At 41.9% G+C, this 21,664-nt stretch overlaps 1 protein-coding gene across 3 annotated transcripts in view; it reads right to left on the reverse strand.

Annotated features, from left to right (window-relative positions):
* The window catches only part of LOC120032327 (TBC1 domain family member 22B-like), a 169,146-nt gene extending 158,396 nt beyond the window's left edge, over positions 1-10,750 (reverse strand). For all 3 annotated transcript variants that reach the window (XM_038978371.1, XM_038978372.1, XM_038978370.1), the window contains exons 1-5: positions 10,557-10,750; positions 9,571-9,627; positions 5,893-6,076; positions 5,497-5,725; positions 3,807-3,971 (exon numbers count right to left, since the gene is read on the reverse strand). In XM_038978371.1, coding sequence (XP_038834299.1) covers positions 3,807-3,971; positions 5,497-5,725; positions 5,893-6,076; positions 9,571-9,627; positions 10,557-10,618 — 697 coding nt within the window. In that variant the 5' untranslated portion in view covers positions 10,619-10,750. The remainder of the gene's footprint in view (positions 1-3,806; positions 3,972-5,496; positions 5,726-5,892; positions 6,077-9,570; positions 9,628-10,556) is intronic.
* Positions 10,751-21,664: the final 10,914 nt, after the last annotated feature.

Consider the following 21,664-nt stretch of genomic DNA (forward strand, 5'->3'; position numbering starts at 1 on the left):
AAGTATGGTACTACCGTGATCCTAAATAATACCATGGTATTGCCTCATTGAAATAGCATGGTTTTAAACTGCATTATACATATGGTACCATCTTTATGAATTATGCGTTACTGTAGTACAACGGCAGTACAAAGCTTTAAATAAATAAACCCCCCAAAGTCAAGAGGTTGGTTGGTATTATACTGATGAATTCATATACCAGTATGGTCAGAGGCAGGATACTATTGTTGGTCCTAGTTTGTCTGTAAGGGCAAAAAACAAAGGAAACCGTTGCTGTGAAAAAGGGGAAATAGTTTCTGTATTATCCACATCAACGGGGCGGCAGTGGAGCAAGAAGACAACTTCAAATTCCTCTGTGCCAAAATCACTAAGGACTTAAAATGGTGTTTGAAAAGGTTTGGCATGGGCCCTCAAATCCTCAAAAAGGTCTACGGCTGTACCGTTGAGAGCATATTGACTGGCTGTATCACTGCTTGGTATGGCAATAGCATCGCCCTCGATCGCATGGTGCTACAGAGGGTTGTGCGGACAGCCCAGTACCATCAGTGGGGCCAAGCTCACTACCATCCAGGATCTCTATATCAGGCGGTGTGAAAATAAGGCCCGGAAAACCATCAACCACCCAAGCCATATACTATTTTCCCTGCTGGCGCACGGCAAGAGGTACATCAACAGACACCAACAGGCTCCTGCACAGCTTCTCTCCCCAAGCAGTACGACTAACTAACAAAATAGCTACACGAACTGTGTTAACCTTGTATCATTATTGACCTTTTATTTCAATCTCGCACTGTCTCTATGCACACTCACAGGGCTCTACACACTCACACAAACTCCATCATTTGCTCACTCAAACATTCCAGGCTGTATCACAACCGGCCGTGATTGGGAGTCCCATAGGGCGGCGCACAATTGGCCCAGCGTTGTCCGGGTTAGGGTTTGGCCCGCGGTAGGCCGTCATTGTAAATAAGATTTTGTTCTTAACTGACTTGCCTAGTTAAATAATGTAATAATTTAAATAAAAAATGTAATAGTTTTAATAAAAAATGTAATCATTTATAAACTCCACACGCAAGCTGCTGCTACTCTGTTAATCTTATATCCTGTTGCCTAATCCCTTTAGGTCGTCATCGTAAATAAGAATTTGTTCTTAACTGACTTGCCTAGTTAAATCAAAAAAAATAAAAAATACATATCTCCCTCCATCACCCCAGTATCCCTGCACACGTAAATATGGTATTAGAACTGACTGTTTAACCTGTTATGGCTGCAAGGGAAAGTATTGAGTAGCCAGATAAAAGATGCCCATTTCAAACGGCCTCGTACTCAATTCTTGCTCGTACAATATGCATATTATTATTACTATTGGATAGAAAACACTCTCTAGTTTCTAAAACCGTTTGAATTATTTCTCTGAGTGAAACAGAACTCATTCTGCAGCACTTTTCCTGACCAGGAAGTGGAATGTCAGAAATCTATGCTCTGTTCAACTTCTTGCCTATACATGGGCATAAGACGTAAGAGGCTACGTACACTTCATACACCTTCCCCTGGTTGGTCAAGAGGTTGTGAGAGAAAATGTTGTGTTTATCTTGGTCTAAGGTGGAATAAAAGCTCTTTCTTTGACGTGACCGTCCACTTCCTGTTTCTGGAGCGCGCGAAAGAGGACATGGATATGCCTTCTGTTTAGCTGTCGTTATGAACGACTAACATCTCCGTCTTAGATTTTATTTGATACATGTGACCATATCATCGTAACGTATGTTTTTTCAATATAGTTTAATCAGATTATTGAAATTTTTTCGGGAGTTTTGCCGTGTTCCGTTCTCTGACTTTGTTGACGTTGGAGTGATCCGTGCCACTTGGCAAGTGCCCATGCTAAATGAAGAGGGATATTTGCCGTTCCAGATCAAAACAACGACTGTTCTGGACAAAGGACACCTTGTCCAACATTCTGACGGAAGATCACCAAAAGTAAGAAACATTTTATGATGCTATTTCTAATATCTGTCGTGCATGTGAACTGGTCGTGGGCGCCCAAGTGTTTCTGGCTATTGTGGCTACGCTAATATAGCGCTACATTTTGTTTTCGCTGTAAAACATTTAATAAATCGGAAATATTGTCTGGAATCACAAGATGCCTGTCTTTCAATTGCTGTACACTATGTATTTTTCAGAAATGTTTTATGATGAGTAATTAGGTATTTGACGTTGGTGTCTGTAAATATTATGGCTGCTTTCGGTGCAATTTCTGATTGTAGCTGAAAATGTAAACTATGATTTATACCTGAAATATGCACATTTTTCGAACAAAACATATGCTATACAATAAATATGTTATCAGACTGTCATCTGATGAAGTTGTTTCTTGGTTAGTGGCTATTTATATCTTTATTTGGTCGAATTTGTGATAGCTACTGATGGAGTAAAAACTGATGGAGTAAGAATAGTGGTGTCTTTTGCTAACGTGGTTAGCTAATAGATTTACATATTGTGTCTTCCCTGTAAAACATTTTAAAAATCGGACATGTTGGCTTGATTCACAAGATGTGTACCTTTCATCTGGTGTCTTGGACTTGTTAATGTGTGAAAGTTAAATATTTAAAAAAAATATCTTTTGAATTTCGCGCCCTGCACTTGAGCTGGATGTTGTCATAAGTGTACCGACGTCGGGCTGCAGCCCAAACAGGATAAATATCTCCAGTATATAGTATGGTTACTTACTTTGTGTATTTCATATTCTTATTTCTTGTGTATTTTCTTTTTTTTTTTTAGTAACATATTGTTATTGATTATTGCATTGTTCGGTTTTGAGTTTGCAAGAAAGGCATTTCACTGTACTTGTGCATGTGAAATTAAAACCACAGGTTGTGTATCAACTTGTGTATCAAGCTCTATACAGTGGGCCCTTCTTTGGTCATGAGTTGTCCCGGTTACATGTGTCTATTGAAAATGGAATGGGGTGCAAAAAAACCTGTTATGGTCTTTGCCTTTCAAAATCAGAAGTGGTCTTATTTGACATTCAGCACCTCACTTACCCCAATCCTATTCCCTCATATGTCTCAGCACGACCCTGAACCACTTCATGACTTATAGCTTACCTCCGGTTGTATAAACCAGAGAGACAGTCAGTGACACATAGCCTCACAAAATTATCTAGCCACTGGGCTGAGTCAGCGCTATCACAACGACTCAAACAATAGAACTGACTCCCTCACAGGTATAACCTCGCTAAGACGCCTTCACTTCTAAGTTCTATGGGTGATTTGAAGGAAGAACTGGAAGAACTATACCAAAGCTACTGCCGTTACCCCATTATGGCCTTGGATCACAAGTTAAAGCGCCATCTCGTCTCAAAGGAGTACAGTAGAAGTAAAGCTATAGAACGAGCAAGTAAAAACTAAAAGCATCATTTGTGTCCCTTGGATTATGCACGGTGGCCACTGGCCAGATGGCAGAGTTTACCTCCCCCTCAGCTATTCATATGGCATCGTTAGAACAACACAGCAGATGTTTCACTGCTTGTTTTCTCAGATGGAGTTCTTTACCACAGAGCTGTGAACTGGGTTTTCTATTAAAAGGTGAGACGGGGAGGTGTTGTAACCCAAAACAATGATACAGGGTCTGATATCTTTCCGCCAAAATGGTTTAGTTCAGGATTGGGGTGAACCTGTGTGGTTGAGTGGTAACATTTCTACACGAAGCACATATCAGAGCTTCAAAAAGTATTGGGTTCAATGCTCCCTATGAGCACCATTCCTACATGAGTCGGATCTTAGATCTGTAATTAATATCCAGCAACATACCAAGGTCAGTGTTGGGTCCAGCCAGGACCTGTTTAAACTTGTCCAGGCGGGATGCCTCTCTCTCTGTCATGGCTGGGTTCCCGGAGGTGTTCTGGTCAGCTATACGAGCCACCATGGGGATGGTGGGCCGGTGGGGCAGGGACTGCTGTCTGTGGAGCGACGCATCTGGATAAACAGAGAGAGGGGAGAGATACTGAGAACAATAAACACACACACACACAAAGATGCACACACTTGGTCACACGCAAAAACACAGACAAAACACACACACCTGTTGCAAGCACCTTTCCTCTGAGCAGAGCCATTGAATTCACACGTCATACAAACAGACACACAAACACTGTGTAACCCAACCACCTTTCTCCACTCCAGTAACAGAAAACCCGCATTTTTATATTTTTTTATTTAACTAGACAAGTCAGTTAAGAACAAATTCTTATTTCCTACCCCGGCCAAACCCTAACGATCGTGCGCCTCCCTATGGGACTCCCAATCACGGCCAGTTGTGATACAGCCTGGAATCAAACCAGGTTCTGTAGTGACGACTCTAGCACTGAGATGCGGTGCCTTAGACCGCTGTGCCACTCGGGAGCCCCGTTACAGACAATTACAAGGCAGAGTAGAGTTTGTTCCCAGCAGCAGAAGTAGAGGACAGCGGAGGACACCCAGAGTAGGTGTAGAGTGCTGCAGGGCCGAGGTCAGGCCACTCTCTCTCTGTCTGTCCATTAGCAGAGAGCAGCTTGTTTGTAGGCTGAAAGCGTGGAGGGAGGGGAGTGCCAGGTTAGACAGACGGGAGAGGAGCGGGGTAAAGAGAAGCTACCAGACAGACAACAATATTATAGTGATGTGACTAAAGGAAAATGAACACCAAGGTTTTTTGTGATGAGTTGAGTTGAAGACGGCAGCATGCAAAGGGGAGCGTGTGAATACTATCACTTCGTGCAGGCAAAGAACAGACTGGGTAGCTCAACCTGCACTGCATTATCGTCATGATTTATAATTTACCCAAGCACTACAATAGAGAGCAGAACCAACACAGACAATATGAGGTCTCTCCCAGCAGGAAGGGCAGTGTGTGAGTAGGGGTCAGTGTGTGAGTAGGGGTCAGTGTGTGAGTAGGGGTCAGTGTGTGAGTAGGGGTCAGTGTGTGAGTAGGGGTCAGTGTGTGAACACGTCAGATGCGTGCGTCTGTCTTTTGTTTTGTGTGTATGCGCGCGCGTGTGTGTGTACTGATCAACACAGATGAATGGAGCAGACACCAGACAGTGTCTGCTCTGCCAGTGTCTCCTCCATGGAGATAATACTGGAGTCGGGGCTGCTACGGGCTGCTGTCTTATCTCCTGCACCACCACAGACAGCAGCCAGATGTTCCCTACTGCACAAGACAAACACCATCCTCTGCTGCTGCTACCACACTAACAAATGAACATGAAAAGCCTAGCAGGCTCAGAGAAGCGGCAGGGGGAGAGGAAATATTGTGTATAGAAGGAGTGGGTGGAGACTGAAGACAGAGGAGATGATGGGCCCTATGGAGTGGGATTCCTCCTTTCAAGATTCCTTCCTTGTTCGGACGTTGTTCCTCATATCTGTCACCTCACCTGACGCTTAAATTTGTTTGTCTGTTTGTTGATTGATCGATAGAGGGGAGAGAGACCGAGAAGAGAGAAACGTGCGACAGATGTCTACTTACCCTTAGGTGATCCGATGGGGGCCTCACTCAGTGACTTCACCAGTCTGCCATCACTGAGCGGGCTGGGCTCACAAGCAAACGACACCTCAGGGGTCGATTCCTCCCCTTCCTCCCCCTGCTCTTCCACCTCTTCATCACGCGCCTCCTCTTCCTCTCGGTCCTCCAGCTCTGACGCGTCGGCATCGTCCCGTCTCTGCTTCTCCTGCTGCTTGCTGTGGTTCTCGATCACCTGCAAAATGACAATAACAATATATTTAAAAAATGTAACTCCTTAAAAACAGCTTAATGTATTATAAGGGCGTATAAGTTAATATAAACCGGGCTTATGAGTACATAAGGGTCTTTGAAACACCCAAGGACGACTGACTGCTGTGTATGTTGACGTCATAGAATCACCTTGTTGGCGGTCTCCATGACGACCTCGGTGTTGAGGTTCTGTGCGGCCATGGCGAGCAGCTCGTCGTCGTCGTCCCCCACGTCCCAGGCATCGCTGGTGATGCTCTCAAACTCCTGGAAGGTGGTGGCTTTCTTTGGCTTCCCTCCCGGAGTCGCCTGGGGCTTGTTGCCCGCTTTGATTAGACTGAGATGGAGAAAGATGAGGAGACGTTAAGGGTACTAGAAGTCATCCAGAACATTAAAGAAGACACCAAAAGCCCAAAAATATACATGTATTTTCAATTCATGTTATTTTTTTAGCGGAAGGTGGAAGAGGTGATTAATAATGGTGAATTGAATGACAGGTGTAAAACTTAGAAAGGATGAACAGAAGGGCCATGAAAGATTAGGACTGGGAGCCAAATTCACTCTGGTAGGGCCACTTCACAAACATCCCTCAACTGTTCATTCAATGGCATTAAGATTCAAATGCCAAATAGTTGGTCAAAAAGTGCCTACTTCAGCCAAAGAACATACCCTTGTACTAAATTCCAAAAAAATTATTTTTAAGTTCTATTAACTAAAGACTGCAGCTGTGCCCTATCTACAGGTGGATATTCACAGTTGACGCAGCGAGCCGATGTTGAAAAGAACTGACTGACGATAATGTTTGAGAAAAAAAAACTTAATGACGATAATGAAAGAAATTAGACAATGACAAAAACATTCCGCAAGGAGAATCAATGAGTCAGCATCTATTTTAATTACTTCAAAAAGGTTATTGTAAAAAGGTACACAATCACAGCGCAGATTAAAATAAATTAAAAACAATTTCTCACAGAAAACATTCCTTTGTGCATGAGAGATGTTTTCTTCAGGGTGAAAAATGTCATAAAAAGCCCATTTAATTTATCCTTTTTCCTCTCATGTCCATGAGACTCAGGTGTGCAACCAGAGATTGAAAAGCAGCACGGGTGGAATCAGAGGGGGAGAGGGGACCGTTCCTTTCCATCTTATTATTTTCATTCAAAACCAAGCATTAGCATAACAAAAGCAAAGCCAAGTTCAATATGACTCTACTTGTGACTTGCCCACTCCTGACAGATGATAAAACTATGGAAGTCAGCCTAACAATAACAAGGAAATGAAATAAACCCGTCTGTGGACTTGCTGCACTTTAATCTAACGGCAAAGCAACAAAAGCCTATCACTGAAGATGAGCCGTTTCATCTGTTTCCGCTGTCTCCTTGTCAACCCACAACCAACAGTTGGGAGACTATACTTGGTATACAGGTACGTGAGCAGATGGGTGGAGTTTCAGAACTGTGCTAGACCGGACTGGGCTGGACTGAACTGTGCTGCACAGCCCAAAGAGCCAGTAGAGAGACTATTATTCTGTTACCTATATAGAGTATTTGATTAAGCCTACCTTGGGTCTGTGTGAGTTAATCTAACAGATGTCAAATGGGGATAGGACAGATCATAAAAATATATATAGTGGGTGCCACAGCCTGAGAAGTAAGCCCTTCTAGGTTCCAAATCTGTCTCTGCTTTAGAGCATTTCCATTGAAAAGGACCCAAATGTGAAGTTCATAGGCGAATATGAAATTCAGTCAAACGAAAGCTAAGAGTATATATTTTGGCAAAATTAAGGCATACATTTTCCATCTTAAAAATGTGGCATAATTAAAGGCTTTGATTTCTGGATAAACAGATGGAAAAGGGGTCTTAGAAAACACCTACCAGAAAAAGTCTTAAAGGGTATTAGAAATACATCAAAAACACAATAATGTCGATGTATAGACCCCTGCCAACTAATATCAACCCTTATATTTAGTATTGGAGAAATTGTTTACCTTGTGTAAGTTGAAGAAATATTGTCTTGTGCCTTGTAATTCCGTTACCAAAAACCCACATATGTTAAGATACTTTCTAATCTCTCCCTCATGAGGGAGGATAATGTAAGCTCACAGAAGTAACAAGTAATGGTAGACCTACAAATTAGTTACAGTGAATTTACTGATATCAATTTTGTTTACCAATTATTACAACTCGTAATCCGTTACCAAATTGTTAGCGGAATTACCCCCCCCCCCCCCCCCCCAACAACAACAAAAAATCACTGCAACTGAAACGGCTACAATGGGAAATAATATGTCACAAACCACAGTTGGGTTCTATTGTCCTCTCTTCCACTGGTATACTTATGTTCAGCTCATAACTGATTTCTTTGTCTTTCTGTTGTCTGGTGGTCAAACCAAGAGTGTTAATGTTAATGGTCCCAGTTTATGTCACCTCTTCCAGTTCTTACTGACACCTATCCATGAGCCCTCTCTCTTTCAATTTACTGTAACCAGCAGCCTCACTCACTGAGCAACGACCAACACCGGACGTTCATGGACATTGAAGAGTAGTTCACATTTGGTCAGGCCACCCTGGCCTTGATGTGAACATCCACAGACAAAACGCACTGGACCAAATCTGAACCTATCATAGAGGTATATTTGGATAGCACAGTGCAGTACAGTGAGTAGAGCACAGTACAGTGAGTAGAGCACAGTAGAGTAAAGTTATAGGACAGTACAATACAGTACCATACTTTACTGAACTCTGCTGTATTGTACTGCCCTCCGCTGTGATGTTCAATGCTGACACTCCATTATTTCTGCAGACATCTTTGAATCTTAATTCGGAGCAGATATTTATCAGAGTTTTTGGACAATGTGGTCTCATAAAAACATGACGGAGATCGTAATTCCGTTACCAAAGTCATTGTGCATTGATTTGTATGGTTTGGTGAACTTTAAAAACAATGTATTTTTTATTTGTCATACATTTTGAAAGTGAAAAAACTGAGTCAAAGCATAATTGTATTACCGTGGAATTGCCCTTACGCCAATTTGCTGTTCTATTGGCAAGGAAACGATGTAGCTAGTGCTGATTAAACAGTTAGACACCCAGGCTAAAGTGGAGCGGACATAATTCCCTATCCTCAATCAAGTCAAACGGGTGCTTAAAAAGACAGTCAAACAAGGACATGCAGTGTTTCTGTAATTACAATAGTCCTAACTCATCGATCCCACAGACAGCGTCAGTGCGCAAAATGGTATGCAGCATCATCTGGATATGTCTGCAACAAAAGTTCAAGTTCTGGTGTGCCAAAATCCAATGTCGCTGTGATCGAGGCGAAAGGAAGTTATAATACCATTTCCTGAATGTTAGAAACTTCTGCTACCATTTCTGTCAAGCCATATAATTTCATGCATACGTTGGATAAATACAACGTATGCAACACACTGCAACTGTCTCTGCAATGCAAAGACGCAAGGAAAGCACAGCGTTCCATAGTAAATTAATGTACTTCTGGTGTACCAAAATCCAATGTCGCTGTCGTGGGATCGAGGCGAAAGGAAGTTATAATAGCATTGTATTTTAACCTCAGCATTTCCTGAAAGTTAGAAACTGGATTTTCAGGTCAGTTCACTACTCCAACCTGAATGGCCATCTTAAATCCCCTATCAAAGGACTAAAGCTACCTACATACCAGAGAGCAACAGTCACCATTCATTCATTCATTATAGAATATGTCCCAAATGGCATGTTATTCCCTATATTGTGCAGCACTAGAAGGAAATGGGGAGCCATTTGGGACTCAGACATACTGTTGGACCTATACCGTACAACTAATCAGACACTTACTTAGCATGCAGAAGAGGGTCGAAAGGAGGATGTTGAGCACCATACACATGTTGTATGCTGTGGAGAGGAAAAAAACACAATGACCTATTGCTATGCTTTGACAAGAAATCTACTGAATTAATGTATTACAGTGTATTATAGTAAACAGTGGATAACATGGCTCTGTCAACTAATGCCTTGATTAAGTTCAAGTGCACTCCAATAATGAGCTAATTCATTGAGCAGACCAACTTTGGTTTACTTAGGTTTCATTTGAAAGCAGCTTTCAACAGTAGTTGGCAATATGATGCCGCATTTGATTATTTGATGAGCATGTAGCTATCTAGCCTAAACGTAAAGTTACTTAACTTGGCTACACATCATAAATTAGTTCAATAAGTCGTCTTCATTGCTGGTAACGTTATTGTTGACAATACGCTCTGACAACGAGTCAGTTCAACCAGAAAAGGCTACTAGCTAGCTAAATTAAAACCTTAGAAAGTTAGCGAACTGGAGCCTAAATGTAAAGTTACTTGGAACTTAGCTACACATCAGAAATAAGTTCAATACGTCGTCTTGATATTTAATTGTTGGTATGTTGCCAATACGCGCTGACAACGAGTCAGTTCAATCAGAAAAGGCTAACAGCTAGCTAAATTAAAACCTTAGAAAGTTAACAAACTGGCTAACAAGGAATGCTAGGCTTGGCTAGCTGGTTAGCTAAGCTAGCTGACTACCAAACGACGAACTTATACTACAAGCATTTTGCTACCGGCTGGTGATATGTTCTTTAGAATCACTGAGGCAAGAGCATGCGCACGTTTGACAACCCCAAAAAGTATGACATGAAGCAATACATAATTATTGATGTGTGAAAAACAAAATGTTTCAACGTTACAGTCAGTGTGACGTGTATTCTCGAGAATGTAATAGTGCAACGGCGCTAGCTATTAAGCTAACAAGCAGTGAGCAAATGTAGCTACCAAGAAGGACCACGTCACTTATACCTGCCAGGGACCTTAGCTGTATTTCTTTTCCAGAATTGTTTCTTGTTTCCGTCAGTTGACATTTTCTTTCACCGGTACAATATGTCACATACACAAAAATGCGAGTGTTATTACCTAAAGTTTTTAAAAAGTCTAAAGCGTGTTTATTTACACCCAGTTCCCTCCTCCAAAACTCAGAACGCCGCCATGTTGGATCTGTGTTTCTCTGAGCAAGCGCTGTAGGGATTGGTCAGTTTCACAATGCCTAGCCATCGCCCAATCACAAGTACGATCTACCGTATGGGATTTGAGACGCGGTTGACGTCATCTTCAAATGTGTCAGTTGCTACGTTCATGTGCTCGTCGGAACTAGAAACTCTGAATTGTCCGACTGGCTATTAGGTTATAGTTATCTACGTGCCGCGTTCAACGAACCAGGAAGTCAGAAATGTCCAAGTTTCATAGTTCCGACTAGCTTTGTGAAGGCAGTAAATGTCACTGAGGTATAATACCGCGTTCAAGTCCTAGTCGGAAATATGAAACTCGGGAATGTCTGACTTCATTGAACGCAGCACGTGATTAACTACAACCATTTAGCAAGTCGGACATTTCCAAGTTTCCTTGTGCAGACTAGTACTTCAACGAGGTATAATATAAACGGTCAGTGTGGATGACAGATGAGCTGGCAGGTAGGATTTAGTTTCTCCCTGTCTCTGGTCCACACTCCAGTACAGAATGTGTCGGAAATCATATCAATCAAATTGGCTCCTGAGTGGTGCAGCGGTCTAAGGCACTGCATCTCAGTGCTAGAGGCGTCACTACAGACCCTGGTTCGATTATAGGCTGTATCACAACCGGCCGTGATTGGGAGTGCCATAGGGCGGCGCACAATTTGTCCAGGTTTGGCGGGGTTAGGCTGTCATTGTAAATAAGAATTTGTTCTTAACTGACTTGCCTAGTTAAATAAAGGTTAATTTTAAAAATTATCAAACTGTAGACCTTACTGTGAAATGCTTACTTACAAGACCTTAACCAACAGTGCAGTTCAAGAAGAGTTAAGAAAATATTTACCAACTAAAACCAAAAAATATAATGAGTAAAAAAATACTAAGTACACACCCCTGAGGGGCCCCAGTGTTGAGGATCAGCGTGTCAGATGTGTTGCTACCTACCCTTACCACCTGGGGGCGGCCCGTCAGGAAGTCCAGGATCCAGTTGCAGAGGGAGGTGTTTAGTCCCAGGGTCCTTTGCTTAGTGATGAGCTTTGAGGGCACTATGGTGTTAAACGCTGAGCTGTACTCAATGAACAGCATTCTCACATAGGTGTTCCTTTTGTCCAGGTGGGAAAGTGCAGTGTGGAGTGCGAGTGAGATTGCGTCATCTGTGGATCTGTTTGGACGGAGGCGAATTGGAGTGGGTCTAGAATATCCGGGAGGATGCTGTTGATGTTAGCTATGACCAGCCTTTCAAGCACTTCATGGCTACCGATGTGAGTGCTACGGGGCGGTAATCATTTAGGCAGGACACCTTCACTTCCTTGGGCACAGGGACTATGGTGGACTGCTTGAAACATGTAGGTATTACAGACTCCGTCAGGGAGATGTTGAAAATGTCAGTCACTGGCCAGATGGTCCGCGCATGCTTTGAGTACATGTCCTCGTAATCTGTCTGGCCCCACGGCTTTGTGAATGTTGACATGTTTAAAGGTCTTGCTCACATTGGCTACCGAGAGCGTTATCACACAGTCGTCCAGAACAGCTGGTGCTCTCAAGCATGCTTAAGTGTTGATTGCCTTAAAGCAAGCATAAAAGGCATGTAGCTTGTCTGGTAGGCTCGCGTCACTGGGCAGCTCGCGTAGGGGTTTCCCTTTGTAGTCCATAATAGTTTTCAAGCCCTACCACATCCGACGAGCGTCGAAGTCGGTGTAGTAGGATTCAATCTTAATCCTTTATTGATGCTTTGCTTTTTTGATGGTATAGAGGGATTTCTTATAAGCGTCTGGATTAGTGTCCCATTCCTTGAAAGCAGCAGCTCTAGCCTTTAGCTTGATGCGGATGTTGCCTGTAATCCATGGCTTCTGGTTGGGCTATGTACGTACGGTCACTGTGGGGACGACGTCGTCAATGCACTTATTGATGAAGCCAATGACTGAGGTGGTATACTCCTCAATGCCATTAGATTAATCCCAGAACATATTCCAGTCTGTGCTAGCAAAACAGTCCTGTAGCGTAGCATCCGCGTCATCTGACCACTTCCGTATTGAGCGAGTCACTGGTACTTCCTGCTTTAGTTTTTGCTTGTAAACAGGAATCAGGAGGATAGAATTATGGTCAGATTTGCCAAATGGAGGGTGGGGGAGAACTTTGTATGGATCTCTGTGTGTGGAGTAAAGGTGGTCTCGATTTTTTTCCCATTGGTTGCACATGTGACATACTGGTAGAAATGAGGTAAAATTAATTTAAGTTTGCCTGCATTAAAGACCACAGCCACTAGGAGCGCCGCATTTTCTTGTTTGCTAATGGCCTTATAGAGTTGGTTGTGTGCGGTCTTAGTGCCAGAATCGGTTTGTGGTGGTAAATAGACGGCTACGAATAATATTGATGAGAACTCTCTTGGTAGATATTGTGGTCTACAGCTTATTAAAAGGTACTCTACCTCAGGCGAGCAATAACTCGCACCAGCTGTTATTGAGAAATAGACATCTTACCAGACGTAGCTTCTCTGTTCTGCCGGTGCATGGAAAATCCCGCCAGCTCTATATTATCTGTGTCGTCGTTCAGCCACTATTCTGTGAAACATAAGATAGTAATGCACCATAACGTTCGATTCCAACCGCCAATAAACCCCACCGATGAAGAAGATGACAGATGATAATTGCCTGTACATGGCGGCAGATAGTCTAGTGGTTAAGAGCATTGGGCCAGTAACTGAAAGTTTGCTGGTTTGAATCCCCGAGCCAACTAGAGTGAAAAATCACGATGTGTCCTTGAGCAAGGCACTTAACCCTAATTGCTCTGAATAAGAGTGTCTGCTAATTGCACTAAAATATACAGATAAAATGATCAAAAGCAGCAACAAACAGTTAAGATCAGTACTGTGCTGGTTCCAGACATAAGTGGTCACTTAGGGACCCTGGCCGCTAGGGTCCCCTTACCCTAAAAAATATATATATATATCCAAAAATCATTTTATTCATTTTGGATTTTAGAAAGACTTCAAATAAGTGCTGTGTTTTGTGTAGGCTTACCCTGGTGTAACATTTTGGTAACTGTATAAATCTCTCTCGGACAAGGTAACTTTAATCAATATATTTGCCTGTATTTACCCACCTCCCCCCAAAATGAAATGCAAATTAGCTGCTAATGTGGCTATCATACAGAACTACAAATGCCTGTAGCAAGCGTCACGTCACTCACCAGGGACATGATGATCTGGATGAGACTTCCGAATCGAGGCAAAGGTAAGAATCTATGGATAAACTATCTAATGTTAGCTACATTTTGTAATTAATAAATTGGCAATTCTGTGAACTGTCTTGGGCAAATTATCTGTCTAAATGCCTGCTATCTGCAGTAGCTACAGTGCCTTGCAAAAGTATTCATCCCCTGGGCGCTTTTCCTATTTTATTGCATTACAACCTGTAATTTAAATTTATTTTTATTTGGATTTCATGTAATGGACATAATAGTCCAAATTGGTGAAGTGAAATGAAAAAAATTACTTGTTTAAAAAAATCTTTTAAAATAAAAACCTGAAAAGTGGTGCGTGCACATGTATTCACCCCCTTTGCTATGAATCCCCTAAATAAGATCTGGTGCAACCAATTACCTTCAGAAGTCATATAATTAGTTAAATAAAGTCCACCTGGGTGCAATCTAAGTGTCACATGATCTCAGTATATATACACCTGTTCTGAAAGGCCCCACCACTAACACCACTAAGCAAGGGGCACCACCAAGCAAGTGGCAGCATGATGACCAAGGAGCTCTCCAAACAGGTCAGGGACACATTTGTGGAGAAGTACAGATCAGGGTTGGGTTATAAAAAAAATATCAGAAACTTTGAACAGAGCACCATTAAATATAAAGAATATGGCACCACAACAAACCTGCCAAGAGACGGTTGCCCACCAAAACTCACGGACCAGGAGAGGAGGGCATTAATCAGAGAGGCAACAAAGAAACCAAAGATAACCCTGAAGGAGCTGCAAAGCTCCACAGCAGAGATTGGAGTATCTGTCCATAGGACCACTTTAAGCCATACACTCCACAGAGCTGGGCTTTACGGAACAGTGGCCAGAAAAAAGCCATTGCTTAAAGAAAAAAATAAGCTACCACGTTTGGTGTTCGCCAAAAGGCATGTGGGAGATTCCCCAAACATATGGAAGAAGGTACTCTGGTCAGATGGTACTAAAATTGAGCATTTTGGCCATCAAGGCAAACGCTATGTCTGGCGCAAACCCAACACCTCTCATCACCCCGAAAACACCAACCCCACAGTGAAGCATGGTGGTGGCAGCGTCATGTTATGGGGATGTTTTTCATCGGCAGGGACTGGGAAACTGGTCAGAATTGAAGGAATGATGGATGGCGCTAAATACAGAAATTCTTGAGGGAAACCTGTTTCTGTCTTCCAGAGATTTGAGACTGGGACGGAGGTTCACCTTCCAGCAGGACAATGACCCTAAGCATACTACTAAAGCAACACTCAAGTGGTTTAAGGGGAAACATTTAAATGTCTTGGAATGGCCTAGTCAAAGCCCAGACCTCAATCCAATTGATTGCTGTAGATTGTTGTACAACGATTGCTGTACACCAGCGGAACCTATCCAACTTGAAGGAGCTGGAGCAGTTTTGCCTTGAAGAACGGACAAAAATCCCAGTGGCTAGATATGCCAAGCTTATAGAGACATACCCCAAGAAACTTACAGCTGTAATTGCTGCGAAAGGTGGATCAACACAGTATTGACTTTGGGGGGGTGAATAGTTATGCACGCTCAAGTTCTTTTTTTGTTGTTTGTTTCACAAAAAAAAATATTTTGCATCTTCAAAGTGGTAGGCATGTTGTGTAAATCCAATTATATAAACCCCCCAAAAAACTATTTTAATTCCAGGTTGTAAGGCAACAAAATAGGAAAAATGCCAAGAGGGTGAAAACTTTCGCAAGCCACTGTACCTAGCTCATGGTTAGCTAAACTCAGCAAACGTCCTCTCACTGTCAACTGCGTTTATTTTAAGCAAACTTAACATGTGTAAATATTTGTATGAACACAACAAGATTCAACAACTGAGACATAAACTGAACAAACTCCACAGACATGTGACTAACAGAAATTGAATAATGTGTCCCTGAACAAAGGGGGGGTCAAAATCAAAAGTAACAGTCAGTATCTGATGTGGCCACCAGCTGCATTAACCTCTACCGACCCCCCCCCCCTCCCGGATCTGGGATCCTCCTCATCAGAAACGCTGACTAGCATAGCCTAGCCTAGCGCTACAGGGAATATCATATAATATAATTTCATGAAATCACAAGTCCAATACAGCAAATGAAAGATAAACATCTTGTGAATCCAGCCAACATGTCCGATTTTTAAAATGTTTTACAGCGAAAACACAACATATATTTATGTTAGCTCACCACAATAGCCCAAAACACAACACCATTTTTTCACCGCAAAGATAGCTTTCACAAAACCCACAAATAGAGATAAAAATAATCACTAACCTTTGAACAACTTCATCAGATGACAGTCTTATAACATGTTATACAATACATTTATGTTTTGTTCGAAAATGTGCATATTTATGGCTACAAATCCTGGTTTTACATTGTGAACATGGCGCCAAAATGCTCCAAATTGTCCGGAGAAATTTTAGAGAGTCACGTAATCTAACAGAAAAACTCATCATAAACTTTGCTGAAAAATACATGTTGGACATATAATTAAAGATACACTGGTTCTTAATGCAACCGCTGTGTTAGATTTTAAAAAATAACTTTAGTAAAAAGCACAGCATACAATAATCTGAGACAGCACTCAGCCATTCTCCGCCATGTTGGAGTCAACATATTCAACAAAAATACGAAATAACATCATAAATATTCTCTTACCTTTGATGATCTTTCATCAGAATGCATTGCAAGGAGTCCTAGTTCCACAATAAATCGTTGTTTTGTTTTAGAATGTCCATTTCTTCTGTTGAATTAGCAACTTTGGCTAGCATGGTGTAGCTCACGTGTCCATGAAGATTTTACGCATGAACGAAAAATTCAAAAAGTCATAATAGTCGAATAAACTGGTCAAACTCAGTTGATAATCCATCTTTAGGATGTTTTTCAGAAATCAATCCAATAACGTCCCAGACGGAGCATTTCTTCGTGTCTACCTAACGCATTGCAGAAAACGATGTGACAAACCCTAGTGCGCAGCAAAATACTGCCAATATGGCTGACCTGTCACTCCAAAAGCTCTCATTCGGTCTCACATCAGGCTAGACACCTCATTCAACGTTCTACTGCCTGTTGACATCTAGTGGAAGGCGTATGAAGTGCATACATATCCATAAATACAAGGCAATTGAATAGGCGAAGCCTTTCACAGAGACCCATTTCAGAATTTTCACTTCCTGTTTGGAAGTTTGCCTGCCAAATGAGTTCTGTTTTACTCACAGATATAATTCAAACAGTTTTAGAAACTTCAGAGTGTTTTCTATCCAATAGTAATAATAATATGCATATCATATGATCAAGAACAGAGTACGAGGCCGTTTAATTTGGGCACTATTTTTTCCCAAAGTGGAAATGGCGCCCCCTATTAAGAAGTTAAGTAATGCAGTGCATCTCCTCATGGACTGCACCAGATTTGCCTGTTCTTGCTGTGAGATGTTACCCTTCCACCAAGGCACCTGCAAGTTCCCGGACATTTCTGGGGGGAATGGCCCTAGCCCTCACCCTCCGATCCAACAGGTCCCAGACGTGTTCAATGGGATTGAGATCCGGGCTCTTCGCTGGCCATGGCAGAACACTGACATTCCTGTCTTGCAGGAAATCATGCACAGAACGAGCAGTATGGCTGGTGGCATTGTCATGCTGGAGGGTCATCTCAGGATGAGCCTGCAGGAAGGGTACCACATGAGGGAGGAGGATGTCTTCCCTGTAACGCACAGCATCGAGATTGCCAGCAATGACAACAAGCTCAGTCCGATGATGCTGTGACACACCGCCCTAGACCATGATGGACCCTCCACCTCCAAATCGATCCCACTCCAAAGTACAGGCATCGATGCAAAGCTCATTCCTTTGACAATAAACACGAATCCGACCATCACCCCTGGTGAGACAAAACCGCGACTTGTCCAGTGAAGAGCACTTTTTGCCAGTCCTGTCTGATCCAGAGACGGTGGGTTTGTGCCCATTGGCGATGTTGTTGCCGGTGATGTCTAGTGAGGACCTGCCTTGCAACAGGCCTACAAGCCCTCAGTCCAGCCTCTCTCAGCCTATTGTGGACAGTCTGAGCACTGATGGAGGGATTGTGCGTTCCTGGTGTAACTCGGGCAGTTGTTGTTTCCATCCTGTACCTGTCCTGCAGGTGTGATGTTCGGATGTACTGATCCTGTGCTTGTTTTGTTACAAGTGGTCTGCCACTGCGAGGACAATCAGCTGTCTGTCCTGTCTCCCTGTAGCGCTGTCTTAGGCTTCTGACGGGTGCATGTTCATTAATTGTTAATGGTTCATTGAACAAGCATGGGAAACAGTGTTTAAACCCTTTACAATGAAGATCTGTGAAGTTATTTGAATTTTAACGAATTATCTTTGAAAGACAGGGTCCTGAAAAAGTGACGTTTCTTTTTTTGCTGAGTTTAGTTCGCAACATTAGCCTGACTAAATGGCTAAATTAGCCGCTTATTTGTCAAGCCATTTAAATGCATGCTCCACTCTCAAGTTGAACTTCATGACTGATGCCATGGCTGTGCCTGCTGAGAAAGCGAACCACAAGACTACAGCCAAGTCAGCACTGTTCCAAACCTGCCCTGAATGTTGGGTGAGTAGTATTGATTGGTACTTTATGTGGAAGTCCCCAAATACAGGTGTGCCAAGCTTGTAGCGTCATACCAAAGAAGACCCGAGGCTGTAATCTCTGCCAAAGGTGCTTCAACAAAGTACGGAGTAAAGGGTCTGAAATCTTATGTAAATGTGATATTGACATATTTTTTTTTTAATACATTTGCTCAAATTTCTAAAAACCTGTTTTTGCTTCATCATTATGGTGTATTGTGTGTAAATTGATTAGGACATTTTTTTTAAATCCATTTTAGAATAAGGCTGTAACAAAATGTGGAAAAAGTAAAGGGGTCTGAAAACTAACCTAATGCACTCTATATGCCCCGTTTATTTATCCTATGGTTCTGACTTTGTGTACAGGGAGAATACTGTAAGAACGGCCCATATTCTGAATTCTGTCGCTGTACATTTCAAAAGTGCTTAAGAAATAGTTATATTGACTAAGTCTGTCCTAGCTCGCTCATCAATGTCTTAATTGAAATGACAGATTGCCTCTTATCCGCTCGTTGTTCCCTTATGTCAAAGTTTGTTCATCTTAATTGTCAGCCATATCAGCTATGTTTTCTTTTAAAAATGCAGTAAATGAGGCTGAATGAACTGTTTCGCTGCCAGACAAGGCTCTGCTGATAGCCAGGTGTAGAAGCCAGGTGAAAAGAAAGCTCTGCTGTTGAGAAAGCTTTATGTAGGCCCAAACAGTTTGTGGTACCTATAAAATCAAATCAAATTGTATTGGTCACATACACATATTTAGCAGATGCTATTGCGGGTGTAGCGAAATGCTTGTGTTCCTAGCTCCAACAGTGCAGTAGTATCTAACAATTCACAACAATACACACAAATCTAAAAGTAAAAGAACGGAATTAAGAAATATATACATATTAGATTGAGCAATGTCAGAAATACAGTAGAATATAATACAGTCTATACATATGAGACGACTAAAGCAGTATGTAAACATTATTTAAACCGACTAGTGTTCCATTTTTAATGTGGCCAGTGATTCCAAGTATATTTATATAGGGAGGCATATCACCTTTGTCACTGTTATTTTTTTAAATTTTATTTATCCATTATTTTACCAGGTAAGTTGACTGAGAACACGTTCTCATTTACAGCAACGACCTGGGGAATAGTTACAGGGTAGAGGAGGGGGATGAATGAGCCAATTGTAAACTGGGGATTATTAGGTGACCGTGATGGTTTGAGGGCCGGTTTGGGAATTTAGCCAGGACACCGGGGTTAACACCCCTACTCTTACGATAAGTGCCATGGGATCTTTAATGACCTCAGAGAGTCAGGACACTCGTTTAACGTCCCATCCGAAAGACGTCCCTACACAGGGCAGTGTCCCCAATCACTGCCCTGGGGCATTGGTCTATGTTTTAGACCAGAGGAAAGAGTGCCTCCTACTAGCCCTCCAACACCACTTCCAGCAGCATCTGGTCTCCCATCCAGGGACTGACCAGGACCAATCCTGCTTAGCTTCAGAAGCAAGCCAGCAGTGGTATGCAGGGTGGTATGCTGCTGGATATAATGCAATGAATGAATGAATGAAAAGTAATGTAATGTGTCGTGTGTAGTGTAGTGGCTTTGCTGGCATGCATCTGAAATGTTTTTGGGGAGTTTGCCCCACCAACATTTACAAGCTAAAATCCCCACTGGGTAATATAGATTTCCCAAAACTAAAATCCGTTACAAACAGTGGACTAAGTTTTTGTAGATTTTACCCTTCACAAAGGTAAAAAAAAAAAAAAAATGTTTAGGGGTGCAAGGGCGAATTTTGTTATTGCACACCAGCACTTCACAGTAGGCGTTTCCTAACGGAAATATGCAAATACATGGTAGAACGCACCAATAAGATCTCGCTAGCTCGTGCTTGGCTCTGCCCACCTCCTTGTTCTGCCCACTTTGACTCATTTGCAGTGGTGTAAAGTACTTAATTAAAAACACTTTAAAGTACTCCTTAAGTTGTTTTTTGGGGTATCTGTACTTTACTATTTAAGAATGTAGTTAAGTTTTACTTAACTACATTCCTAAAAAAAATAAGGTACATTTTACTCCATACATTTTCCCTGACACCCAAAAGTACTGATTATATTTTGAATGCTTAGCCTTAGCAGGACAGGAAAAGGTTCAATTTATGCATTTATCAAGAAAAAAATCCCTGGTCATTACTACTGTCTCTGATCTGGTGGACTCACTAAACACACATGCTTCATTTGTGAATTATGTCTGAGTGTTCGCTATCTGTAAATTTAAAAAAACAAGAACATAGTGCTGTCTAGTTAGCTTAATTTAAGGAAATTGAAATTATTTGTACTTTCACTTTTGACACATAAGTATATTTAAAACCAAATACGTGTTTTACTTTTACTCAAGTACTATTTTACTGAGTCTCTCACTTTTACTTGAGTCATTAAGGTATCTTTACTTTTACTCAAATATGACAATACGGTACATTTTCCAACACTACAAATTTGTTCCCATTGATAACGACAGGCTCTGGTCTATCTTGGGTTAGTTTTAGTTGTTGAAATCTTTGGATATAGTATTTGACATTGGGCGCGTTCAACTGGATCACTTTTGTCAAGTCTTTCAAGGTGTGTTGCATTATGGGGATTAAACATTTCTGACTTGTGCCTACATGTCAACTGCATGGGAGGTTTAGCAATAAGGTGAAAGCAACCGACTCAAGATGAAAGTCGAGGAGTAAAATCAGGGGAGGTGTATCTGCCACAGCCAAAAGTCAGACACTGTGGTGGTTTTCACAGTAAGGCTCAGATCAACATGGCATTGTCAACATAATAAATATACGTTTGTCTGTATAAATGTCAAAATAAACTTTACTATTCACCCATATCACACACTCAAACTGGAAACATAACGTGTGTATAATTAATTTGTTAGAGAGAGGTTTCAAATCACATTTCATTTGTATCCCCTGTAGCGTTAAAATGTTGCAAAGTTGCTTCCTGTTTCAGTCATGTATTTGCCCACACTCACATGGGCCAAACAAAAACACCCAAATGATTGACAAATAGTTCCTCCCACAATGGCTGCATGGT

The sequence above is a fragment of the Salvelinus namaycush genome, chromosome 38 (genome assembly GCF_016432855.1).
Source record: "Salvelinus namaycush isolate Seneca chromosome 38, SaNama_1.0, whole genome shotgun sequence".
NCBI classification, from domain to species: Eukaryota; Metazoa; Chordata; class Actinopteri; order Salmoniformes; family Salmonidae; genus Salvelinus; species Salvelinus namaycush.